Raw genomic sequence first — 24,954 nt, 5'->3', positions numbered from 1 at the left:
TTAAAGCCTTTCTAAAGAATCAGACACTCGTTTGATTGATTTTCCTTGAAGTACGCAAAAAAACATAATTTAAGATCATTTGTGGCGCACAAAAAAACATAATTTAAGATCATTTGTGGCGCACAAAAAAACATAATTTAAGATTATTTGTGGCGCACAAAAAGAACCATGATTGAGGATAATAAACACAGAGATATCAGTTTCTGCAAAAGAACACCTCAAATATGATCTACAGTTTAATCAGGAATCATATTAATACTTGCAAGCATTGAAATTTATTCTCATAAATAAGGTGAACAGGAGGACAAATTACATTTAAATTTATACTGTTTTCAATGCATCAGTCAAGCAAATACGAGACCATAGTTTTACATTGCCTATTGTTATCATGTTCGTTGCCTTTTCGAGCCAAACGCTGTGCGCCAGCGTGTGGATGTGATGTGCTGCTTGTAAAAACACATCATGTGAAAATAACTTTTATTGTCATTTACAAGTCAGTCATGTTTCTTATAATTCATCGCCAGCGTTGTCAGGTGAGTTGACTGTTTGTGTAGCCTAAATAAATGTTTAAACACAAGCAGAATGCATTTGGTTTACTCTCTTTTTAAACGGGGGAATCCAGATTAGTACCTGGGTCATCCCATCTGAGTCCCCCTCCAGCCAGTGATGTCACTACTCAAGGGGGATGCCCCTGCCTGCAGATTGGTTATGAACGGGGGGAGCTCTGGTGCCCCCTTTCCTCCGGTGCACAAGCATTGCGTAAAAGTTACGTACAACGTCAGCGTCACACCGAGTTAAATCTCGTTTTGTAGCTTTTCTGTCAGAAATTGCCTCCTTTTCTTCCTGCAGTCAGTACGTATTAATATCACTAAGGGGCGTTTCACTGACCATTTATAGGCAACTATGGGCGTTTTGAAGGGCACGCCCATAGTTGACTGACCCCTGACAGGCTGCCCCCCCCACCCCTTCGACCTCTGCAGCAATGCTTGCAGCACTCATACGTCTATTTCCCAAAGACAACCTCTGGATAGGACGCTGAGCACGTGCACTCAACTTCTGTGGTCGACCATGGCGAAGCCTGTTCTGAGTGGAACCTGTCCTGTTGAACCGCTGTATGGTCTTGGCCACCGTGATGCAGCTCAGTTTCAGGGTCTTGGCAGTCTTCTTACAGCCTCGACCATCTTTATGTAGAGCAACCGTTCTTTTTTTCCAGATCCTCAGAGAGTTCTTTGCCATGAGGTGCCATGTTGAACATCCAGTGACCAGTATGAGGGAGTGTGAGAGCAATAACACCAAATTTAACACAACTGCTCCCCGTTCACACCTGAGACCTTGGAACACTAACAAGTCACATGACACCAGGGAGGGAAAATTGCTAATTGGGCCCCATGTGGACATTTTCTCTTAGGGGTGTCCTCACTTTTGTTGCCAGCGGTTTAGACATTAATGGTTGTGTGATGTGTTATTTTGAGGGGACAGCAAATTTACACTGTTATACAAGCTGTAAACTCACTATTTTACATTGTAGCAAAGTGTCATTTCTTGACTTTGTTTCTATTCGCGCCAAACAAAACAATTTGCTTTCTGTGAAAATAAAAAATGAAAATACTGCATTTATTTGACAGCTTTAGATACTAGTTACATTACAAGTTAAGATGTTTCATACAAAACATATGTTCTCACAACTAGGGCTGCAACTAATGATTATTTTCATAGTCGTCTAAACTGTTAATTATTTATTCGATTAGTCGAACCTCTCATACTACATTCTACTTCTGTAGTATATATTTTTGGGTTTTAGGCAATAACTTAGTGGAGAATGTTCTGCAGGCTACATCACAAGCCAGATGTTCCTTGATTTACTTTAAACCATTACTCATTACTAATAACGTTTTTAAAGCGGAGTCTCCGACATGAACAGCGTTGTGTTGGATAAATTTGTGCTGTGGTGTTCATGAGAGTGAGATGAGCGAGAGCATGTGCGGCGCAAATGCACTGATCTACAATCAAATACAATTTTAAATAGGCATAGTAAAAAAATAAATTAAAAAAAAAATCAGTACGCGGTGGTCACCGTTTATCGTAGCGGGCCGCCACAAGTAAATGAACGTATGGGAAACACTGCCTTTCCTCTCCCGCTGCAGCTCTGTTGTTGCTGCTTGGGACCAGGGCGCTCTGTGGGCGTGACTGGCCGGCATGCTGGCAACGCTAACCCCACGGACGCTTGTGGAGCTTCTCAAAGCTGAAAACACTTGAGCACATTTTCGATTTGCCATCAACTTTCGTCAAAACTGTCAATATTCAAGTTCTACACAGTTGATTTCTCGCCTCAAACCACCCAATAGTATATTTAGTGATTAAATAGTGTGCAAAATATGTAAAAACAAATAAACTTTCTATTTCTCCGTTGCTTTCCGCTTCTCATATGAATGCGTGAGTAGTCTTACAGTCAAGCAGTCATGGCAGAAAGTGGAAGCGATACTGCCCCTAGCAGTCCATGTAGTGCATTGCAGTTAGAAATAACCAACCAGAAATGTTCTCAATATGAAGACTGCTATCTCTCCCTTAAACAGCCTCTTTGTAACGATGCGTCAGCAATGAAGTTTCACGTTGACAATTTTTTTTTTGGTCGACGTTGATTACGTCGACTAATCGTTGCAGCCCTACTCACAACATACATCTAGAATGTAATACTGCATGAATATCAGTTTAAACAATCTGAACCCATCCTTTAAATGCAACTGAGTTAATACAACACCTCACCGGTTGAACTGTGGCCAACCAAAGTTTGAGCAGTTTAGATAACAAAAAATATGTTTGAAACATGTTTTAAAACAATGAACATGTATTATTATACACTATGCCAGGAAAACATGTGGCTGAACACAACTTTTAGCTGATCAATGTTCAAGAAGCAGCGTTGATCCCACCAACACACTTGCGTCTCTTTTGACATTGTGGAGCCACGTGAATATTTAACCACAAACATTGGAGCTAAAATGTTTATCCAGTGTGGACTTTTGAGTGTTCTCTCAGATTTGCCTTTGAATGTCGTCTCAGATTTGCCTTTAATGTGAATCTTTTACCACAAACTGAGCAGCTAAAAAGTTTCTCCCCTGTGTGGACTGTAGAGTGTCGTCTCAGATTTGCCTTTCTTGAGAATCTTTTACCACAAACTGAGCAGCTAAATGGTCTCTCCCCTGTGTGGATTGTAGAGTGTAGTCTCAGATTTTCCTTTTGTGTGAATCTTTTACCACAAACTGAGCAACTAAATGGTTTCTCCCCTGTGTGGACTTTTGAGTGTTGTCTCAGACTAGCCTTGTGTGTGAATCTTTTACCACAAACTGAGCAGCTAAATGGTTTCTCCCCTGTGTGGATGTTTGAGTGTTCTTTCAGCTTTGCCTTTTCTATGAATCTTCTACCACAAACTGAGCAGCTAAATGGTTTCTCCCCTGTGTGGACTTTTGAGTGTCGTCTCAGATTTCCATTTTCTGAGAATCTTTTACCACAAACTGAGCAGCTAAATGGTTTCTCCCCTGTGTGGACTGTAGAGTGTAGTCTCAAATGTGCCTTTGTTTTTAATCTTTTACCACAAACTGAGCAACTAAATGGTTTCACTCCTGTTTGGGTTCCATTGTGGTTCAGCAGATTTACAGTTTCATTGTAACTGAATTCATTGTTTTGCAGAGGGTTTAAACCTGGCTGAGGTTCCCTGGTCTCCTCCCAATCACAACTGTTATCAGTCTCAAGTTCAGAGCAGAGTGAAGTCTTGTCATGAGTATCTGGTTGTAAAGGACTATCTGGATTAAAGTTCCTGGCTGGTTCTGGTCCTCCACAGTCCTCTCTATCAGCTTCTGTTTTCAAATGGTCTACATCTCTCTTCTCTTCAGTTTGGCTTTGATGAAGCTGTGAGGACTGAGGTTTCTCTTCATCATCTTCTTCACTCTTCACAGGGACAGGAGTGAATGTGAACGCGATGATATCAGCCTCCTCCAGTCCTGGAAGCTGCTCTCCCTCCTGACTGGTCCTGAGTTCCTCCTGTTCCTCTTTAATGTGTGGCAGCTCTGGTGGGTCCTCCTGGTCCAGCCTGGGGCTCCACTGCTGCTGCTGCTCAGGGGGAACCTCTTCTTTACTAACCAACAGCTGCTGGACAGCTGTGGAGAATAATGAAATATAGGAATTAATATTTTTCATTAATATTAATAAATACCAACTAGATGCGAGAAGATACTGATGGCAAATTCTGACAGAAAGGATAAAAAAGAAATGTATCTCTCTCAAACACAGGAAAGCACCTTTGGGCAAGTAAGAGTTTGCAGCAGTGAGGTAATACTTACTACTAATACTAATACTATTTTCTTACTCTTGATGTGCTATCACTTTGCACTTTACTGAGCATTCTACTAGAATTTGAAGGCCGGCTGAGCGAGCTCAAACAACTGGGTGCGTGTCCCACCCACTGAAACAAACCTTTTGTCTTGGTAATCCGGAGGGCGATCTCAGCTGGGTGTAATCAGTCTGAATGCACAATAACTGTATTATGCAATTACACTCACACTACTTCACTAATTCTGAAGCGCCAGCGTAGGCGTCAGCTCCTTGTGTGAAGACCTACTTGGGTGAAGACCAGCGAGTCTTCCTGTGTGAATCCACCGAGCAAGGCCACCTACAAGAGTAGCTTCTTTCCTTTTCTTAAGCACACACCTCAGACCATGTGCTACCATACTATTCCTCTCGTCTCCAGTGCACGCAAGAGGTATCGTGCCTGTAGGAAATAAGGCACTCTTCTAGCCTTTAAAACAGACACCGCCCACATCTGTTTACTTGGGTCATGGAACGGCCAGTCTGCAGTCGACAAAGCTGACTTTATCACTGCTTATGCTAACACTCTTGGGCTACTGGCGCTCACTGAGACCTGGATCAAACCAGAAAAAACCCTACCCCCGCTGTGCTGTCCAACAATTACTCTTTCACCCACACCCCCGACCGCCTGTGGAAATTTGCACAACTGCTACCCCTGAGTCAATATGCCTCCTTCGAATATCATGCTGTCTTGGTGTCCGCTCCAGTAAAGGTCTCTGTGATTGTCATCTACCTTTGTGGACGAGCTAGACACACTGCTGTTTTCAATCCCAGATTATGACCATCCAGTACTTGTCCTCTGTGACATGAACAGTCACTCAAGCTCAGACTTCCTGTCTCTGATTCAGTCCTTTGATCTAACTCGGGTTCTCAGTCCCCCGACCCACAAAGCTGTCAAGATGCTTGACCTTGTTCCTGTCCGAAACTGATCCACCGAGTGCCTAACTGTCACTCCCCTACACATGTCTGACCACTCCCCCCCCCCCCATTCAGTTCACGTTATGCCTACAGGAACAGCCCATTGTTCCAGCACCATTGGTTTCACACCGCTGAAACCTCCGTAACCTGTATCCTACTCACTTTGCCTCAGTGGTAGAATCCGCTCTACCTACCCTTGACACATTTTCCTCACCCGAGGTCAATGATGCCGCACAGTCTCTTTGCTCTACGCTGAGCTCGTGTCTGGATAGGCTGTGTCCACTATCCACCAAGCCTGCCCACCTGAACCAGTCCCACCCATGGTTAACTGATAACATCCGAGGGCTCCGTACTGATCTCAGAGCCGCTGTAAGAAAATGGCGAAAAAACAAAGACCCTGGCCTGAGTCCAAGTCAAGTCTCAACTGCTACCAACTGCTCCCGTCCTCCTTCTCAACAAGTATCAGCGCTGCCAAAACTGCATTCTATAAATGACAGAATAAGCAGTAACACTGACTCAAGGAAATTATTTTCCACTTTTAAAACCCTACTAAATCCTCTTCCACACACAAACTTGTCTGCTGATACCTTTGTGCCTTCTTCACAGGCAAAGTGGCGACTATAACTAGACAGTCATCAAAATCAACCATTCTATTCCCGCCCCGGTCAGCTCCCACTGTGTGAGCACGGCACAGGAAAACCTATCATGTAGTAGTCCTTATACATGTCTCCCTTCATCTCCCTCGGGAAATGGCGCAAAAGCCTCAACACCGAGGTTAAAATGTACCTCCCAGGTCAATGGCACTTCACTCTCCTCATTTACTCTTAAGGAGAGCCAAGTATCAAAACTCCTGACCCATAGCTGTCCCACTACATGCCCACTGTACCAGATTCCTACGAATCTCCTCCAAGCCATATCTTCTACTGTGGTCCCGGCAATCACTCGTGATAAATACTTCTCTGGCTTCGGGAACCTTCCCCACCACTTTCAAAAGGGCTCAGGTTACACCCTTACTCAAAAAGCCCCCATTCGACCAGTTTCACTTCAGGTCTCAGAATACCTCTCATGTAATTACTTCCTAAATCCATATCAGTCTGGTTTTAAGAGTGGCCACTCTACCGCTTGACCTATCAGCTGCCTTTGACACAGTCAACCACAGGATCCTGCTACCCACACTCTCAGCAACGGGCATCTCGGGTAATCGAATCCTACCTCTTGGGGCGTTCCTACAATGTTTGTGGCAAGGACAATAATCCTCCTCCCTCTTCACGGGGGGGAAGAGGGAGGAGGTGTAATGTGCCATTAGCTTCTACCAGTATTGCTGCTCTTACTAGTATGTATTGTCAGTTGTAGATCTCGTGCTGTATTTGATGCTCTGTTGATGCTTGTATGTTGTTTCTCAAATGTAAGTTGTTTTGGATAAAAGCGTCTGCCAAATGAGTAAATGTAACAGAAGTTATTATTGAAGCTGTTGTCGCTGACATATTTTAAGATGGTATTGTTTAATGATATGTTACTTTTTCAAACATTATCTCCATGCCCTTTCAGACCACATTTTGGTGGTAGATCCTCTGCAGGGGTCAAATGAGGACTCCAGAAAGGCTGGCTACAGATTTGGGTATTAGTAAATACATTATAGGTTACACACAGAGGGTATTAAAACCACAAGTGCAAATTTAAATCTAAATAGTTTTTCTTTTAAGCCTGCAGACAGTATTTCAAGATGCGCCAGAATCGGCTTGGAAAGAGGACTGGGTTAACATCAAGTGGCTGCCTGGCAAGATCACCCCGCCGTCACGCTTACCGCTCTCGGTGCAATTTCTGTCGGCCCGAACAGTCTGAAAGCCGTCGATGGAGACGTTGTGGTCAGGAATAACCTGGTGTCTCCGTGAAGCACATTAAACTACACTCCCAGAACTTCTTCTGACTCCGGGCTAACGCTGTTAGCTCGTCCATCTTATTAGCCAGTGACCTCACGTTGACCATGATGACAGAGGGGAGATAAAGCTTAAATCTCCTTCTCCTAAGTCTCTGTTGTCTGGACCCATCTCTCTTCCCACAACATTTCATTCCTCCTCTGTTTGTCCTCCTCCAGAACTCAGTGGGGGTGTCTGAGCATGGGCGCCATGCCGGCCGGCTTCAGTGCGATCAGCTGGTCCTGAGTGTAATGTGGTTGCTGCACAAAGGTGCCATGGCTTACCAAAACTCTCTCAACTAGCATTATTAGACAATGTAGTTTAAATTACGTATAGACCAAAAATCACACACGAGACATAAAAAAAGACCATTAAAAAGTTAGAAAATAAGACGACGAACGGGAGCAACTGCAACAGGCTGCATGCACGTTGGTGCAGCCGCTCTATTTAAGTGTTAAATAAGTATTATAGTATAACCAGAAGGCGACCATTGGTACGTGGGATGATATTGGAGACACTACAGCTTTTAACAGTGAAGTTACTGAAGATTAAAATTCCCCCAAACTATGCAAAAGCTTATTTCTCTCAAAAAGTATTGTAGTATAACCAGCAGGCGACCCCTAGTGGTTGAACTTTGATTTGACGGTACTACAGCTTAAAACAGTGAAGTTATTCAAGATTTAAATTCCCCAAAATGAATGTTCAGGATGCATGTTGACGATCAAATCTGATTTGATATCCTATCAAAACAAAACGAACGTGGTAGCTAACAAATCTGATTGGTGTGTTCAACGTGACTTTACCTGGTCAACACTTGTAAAATAGCCACCGTGTCGCGATTTGTAACGTAATAACTCTTGTGTTTCTCTGATGAATGCTACAATTTGTCTCCAAATATGCCTGGACGGCTGTTAATATACCTCGCCAGCATGCAAAATAAAGTATTTGTGGGAAACACTGACTGAACTGTTGTTTTTCTTTTAACTCTAGGACTAAGACTCTTCAGTAGTGTCTATCGGCACTGTGTCTCCCTACATAGCTGCGTTAAGACCAAAAGATCCTTTTCAAGGAACTAAAACGTTCCTTCAGCTCCTTGTTATGTGCGTTTCCACCGTGGTCTAAAGAACTGCGAATTTAGGCAAATAAACCAGCTGACGTAGGTTTTAGGTCTATACTGCATAAAAAAAGCGATACACAGGCATCATTATTTGTAACCACTATTCATGAGCAAAATTTATAAATGAACATCAGGTTCGACTAGAATATAATGAAGAACTATAGGCTATGCTTGAGCATTAAAAACAGCTTTTTTTATGTATGAGTATAAAGAAGAGACACGCGATAAAGGTTGTTACACATTTAATAACAAACTGGATAAAGCCATAAAGTTCTTAAAACAACACAGGATCTCAGGCTGACATTGGCGGGACGTGTGTGGCTCTCTGACTGTTAATTGTGATTTATTGGTTTGCAAACAACAGTGGAAAAGAGAGGAGCAGTCGTAGAATGACAGCCGACATTCTCCAGTTGAAGCCAGTAGCCTCTACTCGCCTTTTCAGAATTTCACTGCTGGCAGGACTTACAGAAACCATAATTAACTCAACATGAAACTATGTTGGTATAAACGGTATTTTCTAATTTTATCTCTGTTTTGAAATCACATTGATATACCTCATTACTGATATACCGCCCAGCCCTATGTTTTAGTATAACCAGCATGAGGTGATCCTGGAGAAACTGCAGCTGCCTTTTTCCCCCCCTAACTAAAAGTTGTAGTTTAACCAGCAGAAGATTATTAATATGTGGGGTGATTTTGCAGACATTACACTGAATCACAGGGAAGTTATTGAATATTTCTACAATATTTCTTTTCGGCTTTGCACTTTGTAGACGGTCCCTGCGACTGATGTTATTTGTGGTAGGACGAATCTTTTAGGGGAAAATTTACTACTTAACTCGTTCTGTACTTAAGTACAATAGCAAAGAGGCGTCGTTTGTTTTAAACACGTTTTCCTTATAAGTTATTGATCCCGGAAGTTCTAATCTGTGAATGTTTCCAACTAAAACTTGACTGAATTCAATTCAGTTTTATTTATACAGCAACAAAATAGAATACAGTGGACTAAATATCACTAAAACTAACAAGAACATTTGACAAACTAAGACAAATTTTTAAAATGACCTCTTTTAGCTTATAGTGGCAGCAGGTTTGCAGCAGTCTGCAGTGAGAATAAGCAGTAAAGAGGACAAACCTGCTCTGTGTAACCGGACTTCAGGCTGGAAAACAGCGTCCAGTAGTTTCCTGTGTCTCTGGTTCTCCTCTTTGGAACGACAGAGTTCCTCCTCGTACTCTGATATCGTTCTTTCAAACAGCCCAAATATCTCTTCAGCAGCCGCAGTTAGTCGCTGGTTGATAAAACCTCTCAGCATCTGGACTTTAGACATTTTAAACAAATGAAAAACACAGTTTGGACTCAGAGTTCCTCCAACCAGCGCTGTGTGGCCGAGTTCCGTCTATTTCCAGCTAGCAAGCTAAGCTAACTTCAGTTAGCATTCGTGGCTAACAGGAGATGAGTCTGAGGCGAAACCAAAGTTTCCACTTTAACACGTTTATCCCACTGACTGTATAAAAGAAGGTTTATCCAAACATACAGGCTCTAGTTCACTCCGGGAACAGACCGGGGAGCCACAGTTGAAACAGTGAAGCCGAGCAAAACCTGTTTCCATGAAGGCCCAACAATCACGTCAGAACCCTGTGACCGTATTGTCTCTATTATAAACTCTCTGTGAATCTAAAACAATCATAAAACATCAGTGACGCTGCGTTGGTGTTTGGCAGGTGAGTATCGTAGGTGTGTTGATTAAACAGAGACGATCCGAGTCAGACAAACACACTGAGCCATGAAACTTTTTGTCGGCCCAGTTATGCAGCTACAAGAATTACGGTGTTTCTGCTGTTGCTCTATTGCTGCGTTCCAGGCACCTCGGAACTGGGAAATATTCGACCTCCAACTAGAAAAAATCTTATGCCGCATTCGAGACCGGTCGGAACTGAGATATTTCCCAGTTGAAACTTCCGACATCAAAGCGTTCCAGGTGGGGGGTGCATGACGCCGAAAGTGTTGCAGTGTTTTAGGTGTTAATTAAAATGATGGCAGTTTAACTGCAACAACTGACATAAATAGCCCATATGTTACTAGTTAACTGTGTACCTGTCTAGCTACATCAGTTGTAGGTTAGTTGTAGGTTATACTTCCTAATGTTCTGGCATTTTTAACAATAACTTTTATGCAGATGATTTTATGAGTCTTTTCTGTAGCCAGCTACCTAATATGCCTAACATATTTCTACATCAGTGTACATGCAGAACAGGTTTTACTATATGACCATATGTATTATTTTAATTTAAATACATGCAAATATACTTTTTGTTGCCTTTTCTGGTTTTCCATTTACAATGTGTGCTTCCATGGGTGCTGACATTGTTTTGTGACGTAATTCAGCTTCTGCTTGTGAAGTCGAACTTCCTACTTGTGAACTCGGGAGAAAAAAATATGTACCCCGACTTCACGAGCAGAAGCTGAATTACGTCACAAAACAATGTCAGCACCCATGGAAGCACACATAAACATAAAGCTTGTTGACTCAATTTCAGGTATCAAGGCTTTTTTTTTATCATTATACAAGGTTGTCCAACGAAATGAGTGTTTGTTGTCCCCTCAGGCTACACATAGATCTTAATTAAAAGTATATAAGGAGTATGGTTACATATTAAATGAATAAAATTAAACAACAGACCTATGTACAGTTAAATAAAGTGTACATATACAGCGAGGAAATAATTCTGCACTGCATTGTTTGAATTTGCATCTGGAAGAACGTGAACAGCAGTGAGACAGTACAAATAATGTGGTTTTAATTTTCACATAAAGTAGTCCATCTTGACTGCGTTTGAACACCAAGCATCATCAGAGTCCGCCTCCTCTCATCTTGCCAGAGTCTTGCGCTCTGACAGGTAACAACAGAGTCTGCCGCTCGAGTGCTTGATCCGGTGTAAAGATGTGGGCACCACAGTGTCTTCCTGCCAGTCGTTGGGTCGGCCTGAGTCCTGTTTCATCCAGACCGGACCTTTAGGAGCAGCGTTAAATCCAAGCTGGGCTAGCGTGGCTCTTATCATCAACTTTATATCTTCCTTCTGGTCTTTCTGAAAACACACACACTCTTTGAAGAATAATATACTACGGCTTTTTACGGCAATCAGCTGAACTGAATCTGAAAAACTGACAACTGTGGGTATTTTACACGACATAAGAAGCTGATCTTGTCTATGTCTACTGTAAATCTGAAGAACTTCAGAGGAGATATAAGCCAACAAATATTTTAACTATGCAAACAAAGTCAAAGTCAATTAAAAGCTCATCTTAAGATACTCTAACTTAGCTCTGTGTTCTTTGTGGTTTAATTAAAGTAAATTATCAAGTGCTCCACTAAAAATCAAAAAACACAAACTGATTAAATGTTCTGTTGCCCTTTATTCAGCAAACACAGCTTGTTTTCAAAGTCATTAGTTCAGCATTCACAGCATTCATCAGTAACATCCTCACAAAACTCAGTGTTTTAAAATACCAACTTGAACTTCTCCAACATGGATTCCCTCTCAGGTGCGTTCAGACCTTCACTTCTGTACAGATGTGCAGCCTCTGCCAGTTCAGATTACCCCACCTTGGTAGGTTCAATTAACACTGGCGAATATTCACTTCCAATTATCTCCCTTTTTTTTTATAAGGGGCAGAGTTAAGTTTTTTATCAATACTTATTGCAATGCCAACTTGTTGTCTTTATAATATTATAATGAAATATTTACTGTTGCACTGTTCAGCTTGTGTGATTTCTTTATACCCAACATTACATGGAAACACATGGAAAAACTGCCGTTTTGCAAGATATCATAAACCCGTAACAATAACTCTTTGCTAAGTCCGACAAACTGTTCGACCTGTAGGACTTTTATCATGGCGCTGCCAGAGTCTGTTACTGCACTCACTGGAGAAATATTGTTGATCTCAGAAAGAAGTCAGACAGTTTTGCAGTTGCATTGTGCGTTTGAAGGTTGTGTTCAGGCTCAAACTCACGTGAAAAAATAAAGACAGAAGCTAAAGCCCACCGATCACAGAGTAAAAGTGAACAACTGTATTATTAATGACTATTGAGAAAGAGGACAACCATATTAAGGATCAACACAGCTCCTGTACAGCTGGGTAAGTCTGTATTCACTATTACAATCATTAAAAAGCCAGCTGTGTATTCGGCGCATGGCTTAGCGAAGGGTCGATGATGGCAGAAATAACAGATGCAGCCACTTACACAGTGCTAACATATTGCAGTTATCCACAGACGAAGCCATCGCTCATTGCATGAGTCTAGTGGTATTTCTGATGATTTGTAAAGAGCAGTATTGTACTGAGCCTACAACTGGCCCCAAATCCATTAAAGTTTAGGCTGAAAGTGTACAAGGGCCAGTGTGTTACGTTTAAATCCCCCATCCACTTTCTTTCTGACATATGCTGTTATGTAATATAAAGGGCTAAGGGTCTGTGCATTGCTCAAAACTTGAAAAAGAAAAGATGCATAAGTTCTAGCAGACTCAGCAAGCATGGGTTTGGAGTATTATAGGAAAACCTCAAATACATTACATATTCCCACTTGTATCAATGACAGTATTTTAACCACAGGCAACGACTTCTTATAGTTATAACAGGATTTATTGAACTTCAGCACAGATTAACAATCACAACTTCAATTACATCAAATCTATTCTAGGCTAAACAACAAACACTAGAATCAGCCAACATGTATAGTGTGGGTGTGTAACAAGAGGGGGGGGGGGTTAAGAGACGGTTGAGAAGGGTACACGTGGGTGGCTCGTTGACCACTGGTTCAAAATTGAGGCTCAAACCGCAAAGACCAATCCAGGAGTTTGGGAAGGCCCTCTTCCTGCTCTCACCAAAATGGCATTGAGCACAGCTGGAACTAGGCTACCTGTGGGCCACAGGTCAGGCCAGTTACAGTTGTCTTGTAGCGAGTGTATCCACAGTATATGCAGGTGTTCGTATAGAGGAAAGAGTACATAAAGCAGTAAGAGCCCAAATATCCCCGGTCGACTACGCCGCCACACGCAGGGAGTTTGCACTCGATCAGCGGGTGCTTGCTTGGTTTGGACAGGATTCTGCTTTTGTCTGCAGGCATGCAAGAGTTCCAGCCCATGTGCTAACACGGTAAGTGCTCCCCATTACACCAGAACCAATGGTAGGCTTTTGTTCACCGTTGGGTCTTGGCCTGTAGACTTTGATATGGGGTCTTTGCTAGTCAAACTCCCAATAACAGGACTCTACAGACAACAGGGGCAGCGTCCTGGCACCGGTTCAGATTGTGAAACGAGCCAGAGACAATTTAGAGGAGACACGCCACTCAATCACATCCTCAATACAAGTCTATGGGGAAAGTCCGTAACGGCAAAGATGGTGGTTATCCCGCCCCTCCCGCTAGAAAGCCAATCGTCTGCTTTTAACAGCCAAAGCGGGAATCATATTTCAGCCAATCGCGTGGTTTGACTGACGTAAGGGTCTGTTTTACCTTTACTTCGCATGCACGGAAGTGGTGACGCATGCATAGTATAACCGGTCGGGAAAAACGCTTTTTAAACCTTAATTTGAGGCAAAGTTGTCAAACTCTGTCAGCAATTTTTTAAATCAGATTTTAATGCTGATTCTACTCATGTAGTTTTTTTGTCCCGGTGACCAGTGAAAGTGCAGTTCTGGCTCTCTCCCCATTCATTTCAATAGGAGCCCGGTCTTGGTTAGTCCGAAATAGCCGGCCGACTGCCTAAAAGGACTTTGAACGAGCTTAAGCACGTCAAAAGACACACAGCAATGGAAGGGGACGCGCCGGTCTGTATATTCCACAAATTCAACACAAGCAGGCTTTAATAATATAAAATTATGACTACGTCTCTGCCCAGACACTTTAACAAGCCTCTTACAGATTCGCTGTGGGTAGCTACTGTTGTGCGTCAGGATGTTTAGGACACAGCAGTTATCCCTTTAGTAGTTAGAGCACGACAGTTCTTCTGTCTTCTTCTGCAGACGGGAAGTTTTGTTGTATTGTGAACATCGACAAGTAGGGCTGTCAGACAAAAATCAAAGAACAAAGAAAACTGTCCTCAACCGGCAAGTTAGTTTTGATTTTAGAATATAAGAGATTGATAAAGTGTGTGACCTCCTCCTGGAGCTAGCAACAGATGGCAGCGAGCAGAATGGTGCACCCTATTTATGCTCTCAGTGACGTGAGATGTCCTGTACATCTGCAAGGTTTAGCCAATGGAGACAGTTGTTGGTTTTGGTGCCTGTTTCCTTTGTCTGAGGATTGTTCTTCGTGTCCGGAGGCCGCTTATAGGCCTTTTAGTTCCTTGTAGGCCTCTTGCTCTTTGTTCTCATACTTTCTGATCCCAACACTACACAACTTCTTTTTGCAACCAGTGGAGTCGCCCCAGCTGGCCTGAGCAAGAATGCAGGTTTAAGGGACTTCCCCAGCATGGCTAATGTAATAAATAAATAAATTTGCCTAAAAGTCTGTCTGTGCACATTTAAGATAGTAGAAGTATACCACATACTTCTACTTAGAAATGCAACGATTAATCAATTCGTTTTCAACTATTAAATAAACCATTTTGATAACTGATTGGTTTAATTGGTTTTAGTAATGCTAATTCTCTGATTCCAGCTTAATAAAGGAGACCTATTATACTGCATTTCCAGCCCTATATTGTAGTTCTGTGACTCCTGTATGGCAGCTTTGCATGATTCAAAAGTTCAAAAAAAGATTTTTCTGTCTTATTCTGGCTCTTCATGCAGGCCTGTATGAAACAAGCTGTAGATCAGGGGTATTCATTTAGAATTCTAAGAGGTCCAGTTAGAGAAAATTTCTCGAAGCAAAGGTCCGGAACATCAAAACAACTTGCATTATCATTCAATACCATAACGTATTTAGTCAACAACGGACTGTCAAATCAAATAATATTTCAAGAATATTCACGGTCAGTTTTCACATCAAACTGGAGAGATGATAAATAATAACTACTCTAATAAATAATTCTAAATTTAACTAAAATAAAGAGCCGAATTTTTAGAAATAATGACATATAAACACTCAACACATCTTAACTGAACAGCTGTAAGGCCTCCTTCTCTTTCATTCCCTCTTACAGAGCTACCACTTTCCAACTTTCTCTTGTTCAGTGAGAAACGTGAGCTCTAGTTTGTCCTGCCAGCTGGACTGGAGATCTATGAGATATTCTGGTTTTGAACTGCCAGTGGGAGGAACGTACATGTAAAACTCTGTACATTCTTGATTAAAAGCCATTTTAAGCCTTTAAGCCCAGCCTTTCGTCTCCTCAATTCGTGTGCGTTTCCAAAACATCTCCGGTGAATCTGGCGGACTCGACTCGCAAACATCGGAATGCACAGATTTGATTGGCTGAGCAGCGTCACATGAGACGATTGGAGCACACGCGATTGGTGTGTGAGTTTCCTGGGCCACTAAACCAGTACAGTAAATGCTAGAAAAGCTGTGCCGGTTAAAATAGAAACGCTCCGTCACGAGGTAGTAAGTCTCAATAATAAATCTGCTGTTGGTCGGTGGTCCGGATCCGGACCGCGGTCCGCCTATTAGTGATCTCTGCTGTAGATGCACCTGTCTCTTTAAGGCCCCCTCCCTCTCAAACTCACTGTCTTCTGATTGGCCAAGACCTGAAGAATGTTACCAGGCTGCTGTTGTCGCTGGGCAGAACAGGTAGACTGAGCGTTGCTGTGAAGTTGCTGTGCGGTCATTATTTGAAGCTTAGTCCATGTTTAAGATGAACATCTGACATTGTAACATTGTAGAAATTCATAAAATGTGGAAAAGCATAATAGGTCTCCTTTAAAAGTCAATATTTTCTGGTTTCTTTTCTCCTCTCAGTTATGGACAAAACATTTACGGACGTCTTCTTGGGCTTTCATTCATACAGTTAATATCAAAGCACATCCGGAACGATTCATTTGCCGAAGTTTTTCGAAACATTGAAATCCCACTCAGATATTAGTTCATTACTCACTCAATCTGTCACAGATGTAAGGACAGAGACAGATCTCTGGATTCATCTACTATAGGCAACACTGTCCTTTTTAACACTCTGTGGACATTAAGGCAGCTGTCAGGTTGCATTGAAACATTTAGTGTGGGCTACATCACTGCAGTAATCACTGTGTAAAACAAACTAATCTGTATGAAGCTCATCAACGAACAATCATCAGTCATGTTGTGATCAGTCGCACTGAAGGAACATTCCTAGCATAGTTATTATGTTGGAGATGATGATCATGATGATTGTGGTGCAGCTGACACTAAATATAGTTTGAAAATGAGATTTTGAATATTATTTGCAGAAATGAGTTTTAAGAGTATTTCATTAAATTAATTAAAAAGATGTCTAAAAATGTGCAGTTTCATATGCAAATCAACAAAATCATTAATACTAGGTCGGGACAATGACTTTACAATCACAGGTCAATGAGTAAACGGTGTCTTATCCGTTCCATATTTTCATTATCAGTTATTGCCACTGGCACTTTGTCCCCATCAGGTTACAGCTTAAGAAATATTTTTAAAAATCTAATGTTAACATACAGAAAAGACAGGACTTTACTGTTCATTAAGGAAATTCGAGTCTATGCTGAATGAGCTACGCTGAATAAAATGTAATATTGTTAACAATGATTCATTCCTTCACTCCTGTTTTTAAGATAAATATCATGTTCCACGTTGGCATGCATTCATATTTCAGAGTTTCACATCTCAAGTTTAATCTACTCGGAGCTCAGGGTTTGTTAAACCTGCCTTATGAAACAGGGACCCTGGAGTGTTATTTGTGGGAGGTTTATGTTTAGGTCTATGTTTGGATGATGTGGAGGTATTGTACTGTTAGATAGTGGTGGGTCAACATGCTGGATTGTTTATATTGTAAGTTAATGTATCAGAATATTTACGAGATGAGTCATGACACAAGAATAAAATATTTCATATTCATTCAACTACAACTAAATGTTTTCTCCCCTCCGTGGATGGCAGAGTGTTGTCTCAGATTTGGCTTTCGTGCGAATCTTTTACCACAAACTGAACAACTAAACGGTTTCTCCCCTGTGTGGATGGTTAAGTGTCGTCTCAGAATTCCATGTAGTGAGAATTTTTTACCACAAACTGAACAACTGAATGGTTTCTCTCCTGTGTGGACAGTCATGTGTCGTCTCAGAGTTCCATGTTGTGTGAATTTTTTCCCACAAACGGAACAACTAAATGGTTTCTCCCCTGTGTGAACGGTCAAGTGTCGTGTTAGATTTTCCTTTTGCGCAAATCTTTTAGCACAAATTGAACAACTAAATGGTTTCTCTCCTTTGTGGACAGTCGAGTGTCGTCTCAGATGTTCCTTTCGTGAAAATTGTTTAGCACAAACTGAACAACTAAATGGTTTCTCCCCAGTATGGATTCGCATGTGTGTGAACAAATTGCTTCTGGCGCTAAAACTTGTTTTGCAGACTGAGCAGCTGAAATGTTTTCCCTCTAAATGAAGTCTCATATGATTCTTTAAGGAGTTCTTCCAGAGGTATTTCTTACCACAAACTGAGCAACTAAATGGTTTCACTCCTGTTTGGGTTCCATTGTGGTTCTGCAGATGCTCCTTGTGGCCAAATCTTGCAGCACATTCAGAGGAGCTAACTGATGTTTCTCCAGTGTTACATTCCTGATCACTTACAGGTGCTTCATTATTTTGCAGAGGGTTTAAACCTGGCTGAGGTTCCCTGGTCTCCCCCCAATCACAACTGTTATCAGTCTCAGGTTCAGAGCAGAGTGAAGTCTGGCCATGAGTATCTGGTTGTAAAGGACTATCTGGATTAAAGTTCCTGGCTGGTTCTGGTCCTCCACAGTCCTCTCCATCAGTTTCCGTTTTCAAATGCTCTGCATCTCTGTTCTCTTCAGTTTGATGAAGCTGTGAGGACTGAGGTTTCTCTTCATCATCTTCTTCACTCTTCACAGGGACAGGAGTGAATGTGAACGCGATGATATCAGCCTCCTCCAGTCCTGGAAGCTGCTCTCCCTCCTGACTGGTCCTGAGTTCCTCCTGTTCCTCTTTAATGTGTGGCGTCTCTGGTGGGTCCTCCTGGTCCAGCCTGGGGCTCCACTGCTGCTGCTCAGGGGGAACCTCTTCTTTACTCACCACCAGCTGCTGGACACCTGTAGAGAACAATGAAATACATGCTCAAGTTTTAGGAAAATAGTGGTTTAAGTGTTAACAGGAAATTACTGATACCACTACCTTAAGTGTTTTGATAGTTTAATCTGCAATAGAAATATTCTCCTTGGGCCAACATTGGTATTTTTGCCAAATGTTATGTAATTTGGAGTAAGAAGAAGATACTTTATGGTCACATACATGTTGCGAAACCAACTCCAGATCTTTACCAGTGTCTAGTCAATAGCACTGACTAGGGGAAACTGGAGCACCTGGAGCAAACCAACGCAGACATGGGGAGAACTTGCAAACTCCACACATAAAGGCCGGGGCAACCGGGATTTGAACCTGTGACCTTCTTGCTGTGAGACCACAGTGCTATCCACTGGACCACTGTGCCGCCACTAGCTAACTTCAAATGTTTCATATTTCTAGAATCTGTACAAGTTAAGCTTAAAGGTTATTGATAAATGTATTTGAGATTGTATATTTATATTTTTGGTGTAACTAATGGTGTAATGATGTGTGTTAGTGTAGTCAAAAATAAAAAAAATGTTGATTAAAAAATTTTCAGAAATATGTTTATTTGGTGAGCAGCACACTGTAACCAGGCTGTAACTCATGACAGACTGCGCGTCTTTCGGACTTGTGAGTTTGGTTGAAACGCCGTTACATAGATAGTTACTGAGCTGACTGGTGGCTGTGTGTGTGATGCAGGCGCCAATCGCCACAATACGCTTACCTTACTACACTTGTCTTTCTATTTTGCATTTTTCCTGTCCGTCAAAGCGGCAGATAGCCCGACGAGTTCACCCACCACCACCAAGTTCCCCGCGGGTGGCGGGTGCTACTTTCATTTCATGTGTGATGCTAAAGTTTCTGTAGTGTCATACACAGTTAGCTAATGCCAAGTTTATCAGTGGAAGAGTGCTAATGTTAAGTAGGGCTGGGCGATATGGCCAAAAATGTTATCACGATTACATTATTTCATTTTAGCTGACGCTTTTATCCACTTGCTTACTTGCTGTACATGTCAGAGGTCGCACGCCTCTGGAGCAACGAGGGGTTAAGTGTCTTGCTCAGGGACACAATGGTGGATGGGTCACAGTGGGGGATTGAACCCGGGTCTCTCACACCAAAGTCATAGTCTTATCCACTGTACCATTACCACCACCAAGCACATTAAAAACATTTCCTATATTTTATAAATACAAATTATTATTTCTTTCAAGTTTAAAGGCTGATTTTTGTTCCTGAGTGAGTTCCTAAGTTGAAGAAACCAAATGGTTAATATTGGTTGCTTTATGACAAACACTTGATGCCAAACAAGTGGGTCACTTTACAAATCTAAGGTACAATAATGAAAATGATTCTGATAAAATCTTTTTCAACAATTATAATTAGGAAATCTTTTTTTCAGTCCCTTTTCCTCAACAAAATAAATAACCTAATTGAATAAGTGCTAATTTGTTTGTGATTCAAATTAATTAAATCCAACATTTATTGACGATATATTGAACATTTGTTATACTGTTATTGAGGAAAATTATATTGCGATAATTATCATTATTGTTTGTTTGTATTGCCCAGCCCTACTTATACGTTAATAGTACATTAATACTGTAACTGTCTGCTTGGAGTCATTTAAAAGGTCTTGATTTCAATGATTGTGAATGTATTTTTTTGTATTTGTTTTTATTAGGATTATGGTGTAGACATGAACACATCACTCCACGCAGGTACCAGTGGTGTCCACCAGTGGGCAGTATAGTTTCTGTCACAAGGCTAAACTAACCCCCTGCAAAGTGTAGATAAACCCCGTACTTACCAGTTTACGGCTGTCGCAAACCCACAAACAAAGGAAGAGAAAGCAGACAGGAGCACACAGTTAAGACGCCAAACTTATAGATGATAAGTAACAAAGGAAATTGCCAGGGTTTGGTTTAACGCCCTTGGGAAGTGGAACGAGGTGTGTATGTTGGTGTTGCGGGAGTGAAATGTTCATGTTTCTTGTTGTAAATAGTTTGGCTATGTATTGACGAAGAGCAATTAGCTTTGATGTACTAATCCAGTATGTGATTTTAAAGGTTATTGTGTAGAGTATATGGTTCTTGGGATAAAGTGACGTTATCTGATTGTGTATTTATTTAGGGTTATTGTTATAGCATGGTTGATTTTAGCTAAATGTAACGTGTATAAAAGTACTTATGTTTATATATTTTCACGGTGCACTACGGATATGGAGAAAGAAATAAAGAAACCTTAAAGACATCAGTCGAGACTCTCTGCATCTTGCTTAACCCACCGAGGGCAATTACAAATACATATCAAAAAAGTACTGATTTATTTCATTGAAATGGATTGTTTAGCACTTTTGAGACGGTCCCTAACTCCTCTTACAGTAACCATCGCGTTGGACAGACACTCATTTCTTAGCGTGGCAATGTGCATCGTCATCTTTGGTGATTTTCAGGTGATCCAAACTGTGAAACGGTTGCCTAAATTAGCTCTCCAACTGGGAGAAATCGAGGCTTTGACAAGGGACCTACTGAAGGTAACACAGGCGTGCAAACTGGTCAAGGGTAAAAAAGGTGAGAAGGATACTTTGTGTTGAAAAGCAGTAGGGACATAAGGGCTCAGATTAGGGGTGTGATGATACAGTTAGTTCACGAGATGTGGCGATGCACCATATTGGTCACAAGAACGACATGATTTTATTTTAACACTATTTTCTAGAAATCCTCAATGCTAAAAAATATTTGAGGTGGTGAGGTCTGGGTGTCCTCCCCCAGAAGATTTAGAGCATTAAACACTTCATTTCCTGCATTCTTGTACATTTTCTGCACCAATTTCTGCCTTTCCTGCATTTATGGTGGAAATGTTTTTGTAAAGGGAAACACCAAATCTGGTGGTAGGAGTAAATTTAAAATGCAGTAAGGCTCTCATTCTGTGCTGCTTTCAGATCTGTTTCTCCCGTAGATCAACATTTCTCATGTAATATCATCCCTGCTGAGGCAACACACATGCAGACAGGATTTAATCTTCCCTCCTCTTTTGTCATCTTCAAAGGGAGAGAACAGGAAATTTAGCCAAAGAAAAACTGTGAAGAAGGTGTTAAAGTTACTGACTGACGTGACGCAAGCACGTTTTGGGGTAATTTTATAATCAGTAGCTTGTATTATCTTACTCAAATAAATAAATAGATATGGGCAAATGGGCAAAGCATTTTTAACAAACGCTTTCAAAAAGTGATGGGGGCGTGTCCCCAGCATATATGACACAGATGTTGAAACCTTTTGTTCTGTTGATGTTACGCTGCGTTCCATTTACCTCAGGAGTTGGAGGTCGGCGCTGGGAATGACGTCACACCCGAGCTGACGGCGTTCCAGCTAACAAGTCGGAAAACCTCATGAGCCAGGAAGTTGAAAAATGATTTCTCATAGCTTTGGATAGAATTTTAAAAAGTGTTGGTAAAGAGATAAACTAGATGTGAATATAGCACATTAAAAGTAGGCCAGTTATTACGGCAGATTACGTGTACACATTCTTATTTTTGCTGTCTCTGCATTACAGATTCCAGCAGCAAATATTTATTGATGTGCAAATGTTTGCATGTTCAGTTGTTGAGACTGTAATCAAAAGACTTTTTTTAATCATAATCCATTCAGGAAAAGGTCGATTAAATCGATTACTAAAATGCATCGATGCAAATTCTTTGAACGTGATTATGATGCTAATGTTTGCAAAGTGGAGGAAGAGAGAGAAAATATATAGTTAATAATAATAATATAGTTTCAATATCGGCCATTTCTAACTGTAGTTCATACAGAAAAGGTTCTACTGTCCAAATCATTTTCAAAATCAAAATTTCTGCTTATTAATCATCTCTTTTTCACTTTAGTATCGGCATCGACTTTGAGACTGTGGACTCCAACAGGTATCTTGGTTTCCAGGTAAACAATAAACTGGACTGCACGGACATTGTTAACACCCTCTACAAGAAGGGCCAGAAGAGACTGTTCCTGCTCAAGAGACTAAGGTCTTTTAGAGTGCAGGGTGCAGTCCTGAGGACATTTTATGACTCTGTGGTGGCGTCAGCCATCTTCTTTGGTGTGGTCTGCTGGAGTAGCAGCATCACAACGGCAGACATGGAGAGACAGAACAGTCTGTCCTGGGATGCTCGCTCGAGCCAGTAGAGATGGTGGGAGAGAGGAGGGTGAGAGCTAAGTTCTCATCCACGTTAGAGACCTCGTCCCACCATCTTTATGAGACACTAACATCACGGAGCAGCTCCTTCAGTGGCAGGCTGATACACCCACGCTGTGTGAAGGAGAGATTCAGAAGATCTTTTCTTCCTGCAGCCGTGAGACTTTATAATCAGCACTGTTAAGCGTAAGCAGTAACCACAATGCAGGCAGACAAGAGGTTGATCTGGTGCGGCCAGAACAACTTGGACCTTAACTCTCTCAAAACTGTGGAGGTAACAGTGGACTTTAGGAGGAGCCGGAGTTCTGCAGATCCACATCCCCCCGGATTCAACCTGTTTCAGCCTCTCCCTTCTGGCAGAGCACCGTACACCAAAACAACCAGACACAGGAACAGTTTCTACCCACAAGCCATCCCTCTGATGAACAGCTGACTCCAGACACAGTATCAGGATCAACCCCTGTGCAAGAACCCAGTGACCCTGACATCTAAATGTATCCTATACTATTTATAAGTATTTATTCATCATTTTTGTAACTCAGTAGCTGCTCATATTGTTTCCACCTGCCTAACTACAATATTCTCTACTAATCTTGTTTAGGGTGCGTGTACAGGAGTAGTTTGTGTTTTTTCTTTGTGCTTGTTTTGTGTACAGGAGTGTGATGTGAAGAGCTTCATCGCCACTGACTGCTTCGCTGTTGTTGTCCATATGATAATTAAGACCTAGATCTCTTTTAGAGTAGCAGCAGTCTGCAGTGAGAATAAGCAGTAAAGAGGACAAACCTGCTCTGTGTAACCGGACTTCAGGCTGGAAAACAGCGTCCAGTAGTTTCCTGTGTCTCTGGTTCTCCTCTTTGGAACGACAGAGTTCCTCCTCGTACTCTGATATCGTTCTTTCAAACAGCCCAAATATCTCTTCAGCAGCCGCAGTTAGTCGCTGGTTGATAAAACCTCTCAGCATCTGGACTTTAGACATTTTAAACAAATGAAAAACACAGTTTGGACTCAGAGTTCCTCCAACCAGCGCTGTGTGGCCGAGTTCCGTCTATTTCCAGCTAGCAAGCTAAGCTAACTTCAGTTAGCATTCGTGGCTAACAGGAGATGAAAGGTGAAACATCCCGAAATGTTCGCACACACTCCACGTTTATCCATACATACAGGCTCTGCTGGTTCACACCGGTTGGATCTTATCCAAGTATTGCGTTAACCATGGATGTATAAAGAGAAAACGAGCTATATTAGCATGTTAGCCACAGTAAGTAATAGTGCTTCCGGTACCACGGCTTCTTCTTCTTTGATGGTGTTGTGGTTTTACCGCCACCTACTGTACCGGCGTGTGTATCACAACGACTCGTCCTTACATTTTACTATCATCTATCATATATTAGAAACTGAAACAGGATTCGATATCATTATCTCTTCAGATATTTTGCAGAATATGTATTAAATGGAAGTTTGTTTTTATCTTTCTGAGGTTTGGAAGCAGCTGCCTTCTTTCTTCCTCATATATTTCTGACTGTGTAACACAACACGCTGTTTCTTTCTGCCCACAGAAGTCAAATGAGCCTGAATTATGTTTTCCAATTTTGAATAATAGACTGTTGTCTTGATATATTGTCTCTCCTGTTCCCGCATGCACATCTCGTTTCTCCTCACTTTCCCTCAAAAACCATCGTTATTTCCTTCATCCTCTATTTAATAATGCTCTTGATTTCTGTCTTACTGAAGCTGAAAACCACATCAATGTTCTCACTTTCTGTGGCCTCCTTTGCTACTTTATCTGCCATTTAATTACGTTTCATCCCATTATGTGCCGGTAGCCATAAAAATCTTACTGTAAGACCCTTCATTTGAACTCTGTAACGTTTGCTGTACCTCTATCATAATGTCTGGTCTGCTGTCTGAATGACTCGTCTGTAAACTGTAGTGATGAACAAATAATTGCTCTCGCTCGTCTCTGCACTGCCAACAAAATCACAAGCACTTGGTACCAGATCTTCAAAATAAAAGTCACCGAACCTTTGTCAAGATTAATAATGGCAGAAACACACAGATCCTTTCCTTCAGTAAATGTGGAAAGTAATAGTAAACAGTACACAAACATAATAGCAGAAAATGTACAGTAAAATATTTGTTGGGGAGCTGTGCATGTTTTTTACGTTATTGCTTTATTGTTACTGATACCTTTTAACATGTAAGCAGCGCTTTGATGCTGTAATTCATTGAGGT

General features: G+C 41.5%; 2 protein-coding genes across 2 annotated transcripts; both read right to left on the bottom strand.

Annotated features, from left to right (window-relative positions):
* Positions 1-2,827: 2,827 nt before the first annotated feature.
* On the bottom strand, positions 2,828-10,052 carry LOC119907533 (zinc finger protein 771-like). The gene is made up of 2 exons (XM_038725300.1): positions 9,449-10,052; positions 2,828-4,154 (listed from the first exon to the last, which is right to left on the bottom strand). Exons 1-2 carry the CDS (start codon positions 9,639-9,641, stop codon positions 3,004-3,006), a joined length of 1,344 nt encoding a protein of 447 aa, XP_038581228.1. The 5' UTR covers positions 9,642-10,052; the 3' UTR covers positions 2,828-3,003.
* Positions 10,053-15,880: 5,828 nt separating this feature from the next.
* Positions 15,881-24,018, bottom strand: LOC119907530 (gastrula zinc finger protein XlCGF57.1-like). The gene is made up of 2 exons (XM_038725298.1): positions 23,509-24,018; positions 15,881-18,521 (listed from the first exon to the last, which is right to left on the bottom strand). The coding sequence occupies exons 1-2, from the start codon at positions 23,699-23,701 to the stop codon at positions 17,320-17,322; spliced, it is 1,395 nt and encodes a 464-aa protein (XP_038581226.1). The 5' UTR covers positions 23,702-24,018; the 3' UTR covers positions 15,881-17,319.
* Positions 24,019-24,954: the final 936 nt, after the last annotated feature.

Source organism: Micropterus salmoides, unplaced genomic scaffold (genome assembly GCF_014851395.1).
Source record: "Micropterus salmoides isolate LMB-PRFRI ecotype aquatic unplaced genomic scaffold, ASM1485139v1 Ms_hic_scaffold_17, whole genome shotgun sequence".
Lineage (NCBI taxonomy): Eukaryota > Metazoa > Chordata > Actinopteri > Centrarchiformes > Centrarchidae > Micropterus > Micropterus salmoides.
Note: the sequence above shows the minus strand (reverse complement) of the source record. Positions and strands in the feature narration are given on the sequence as shown.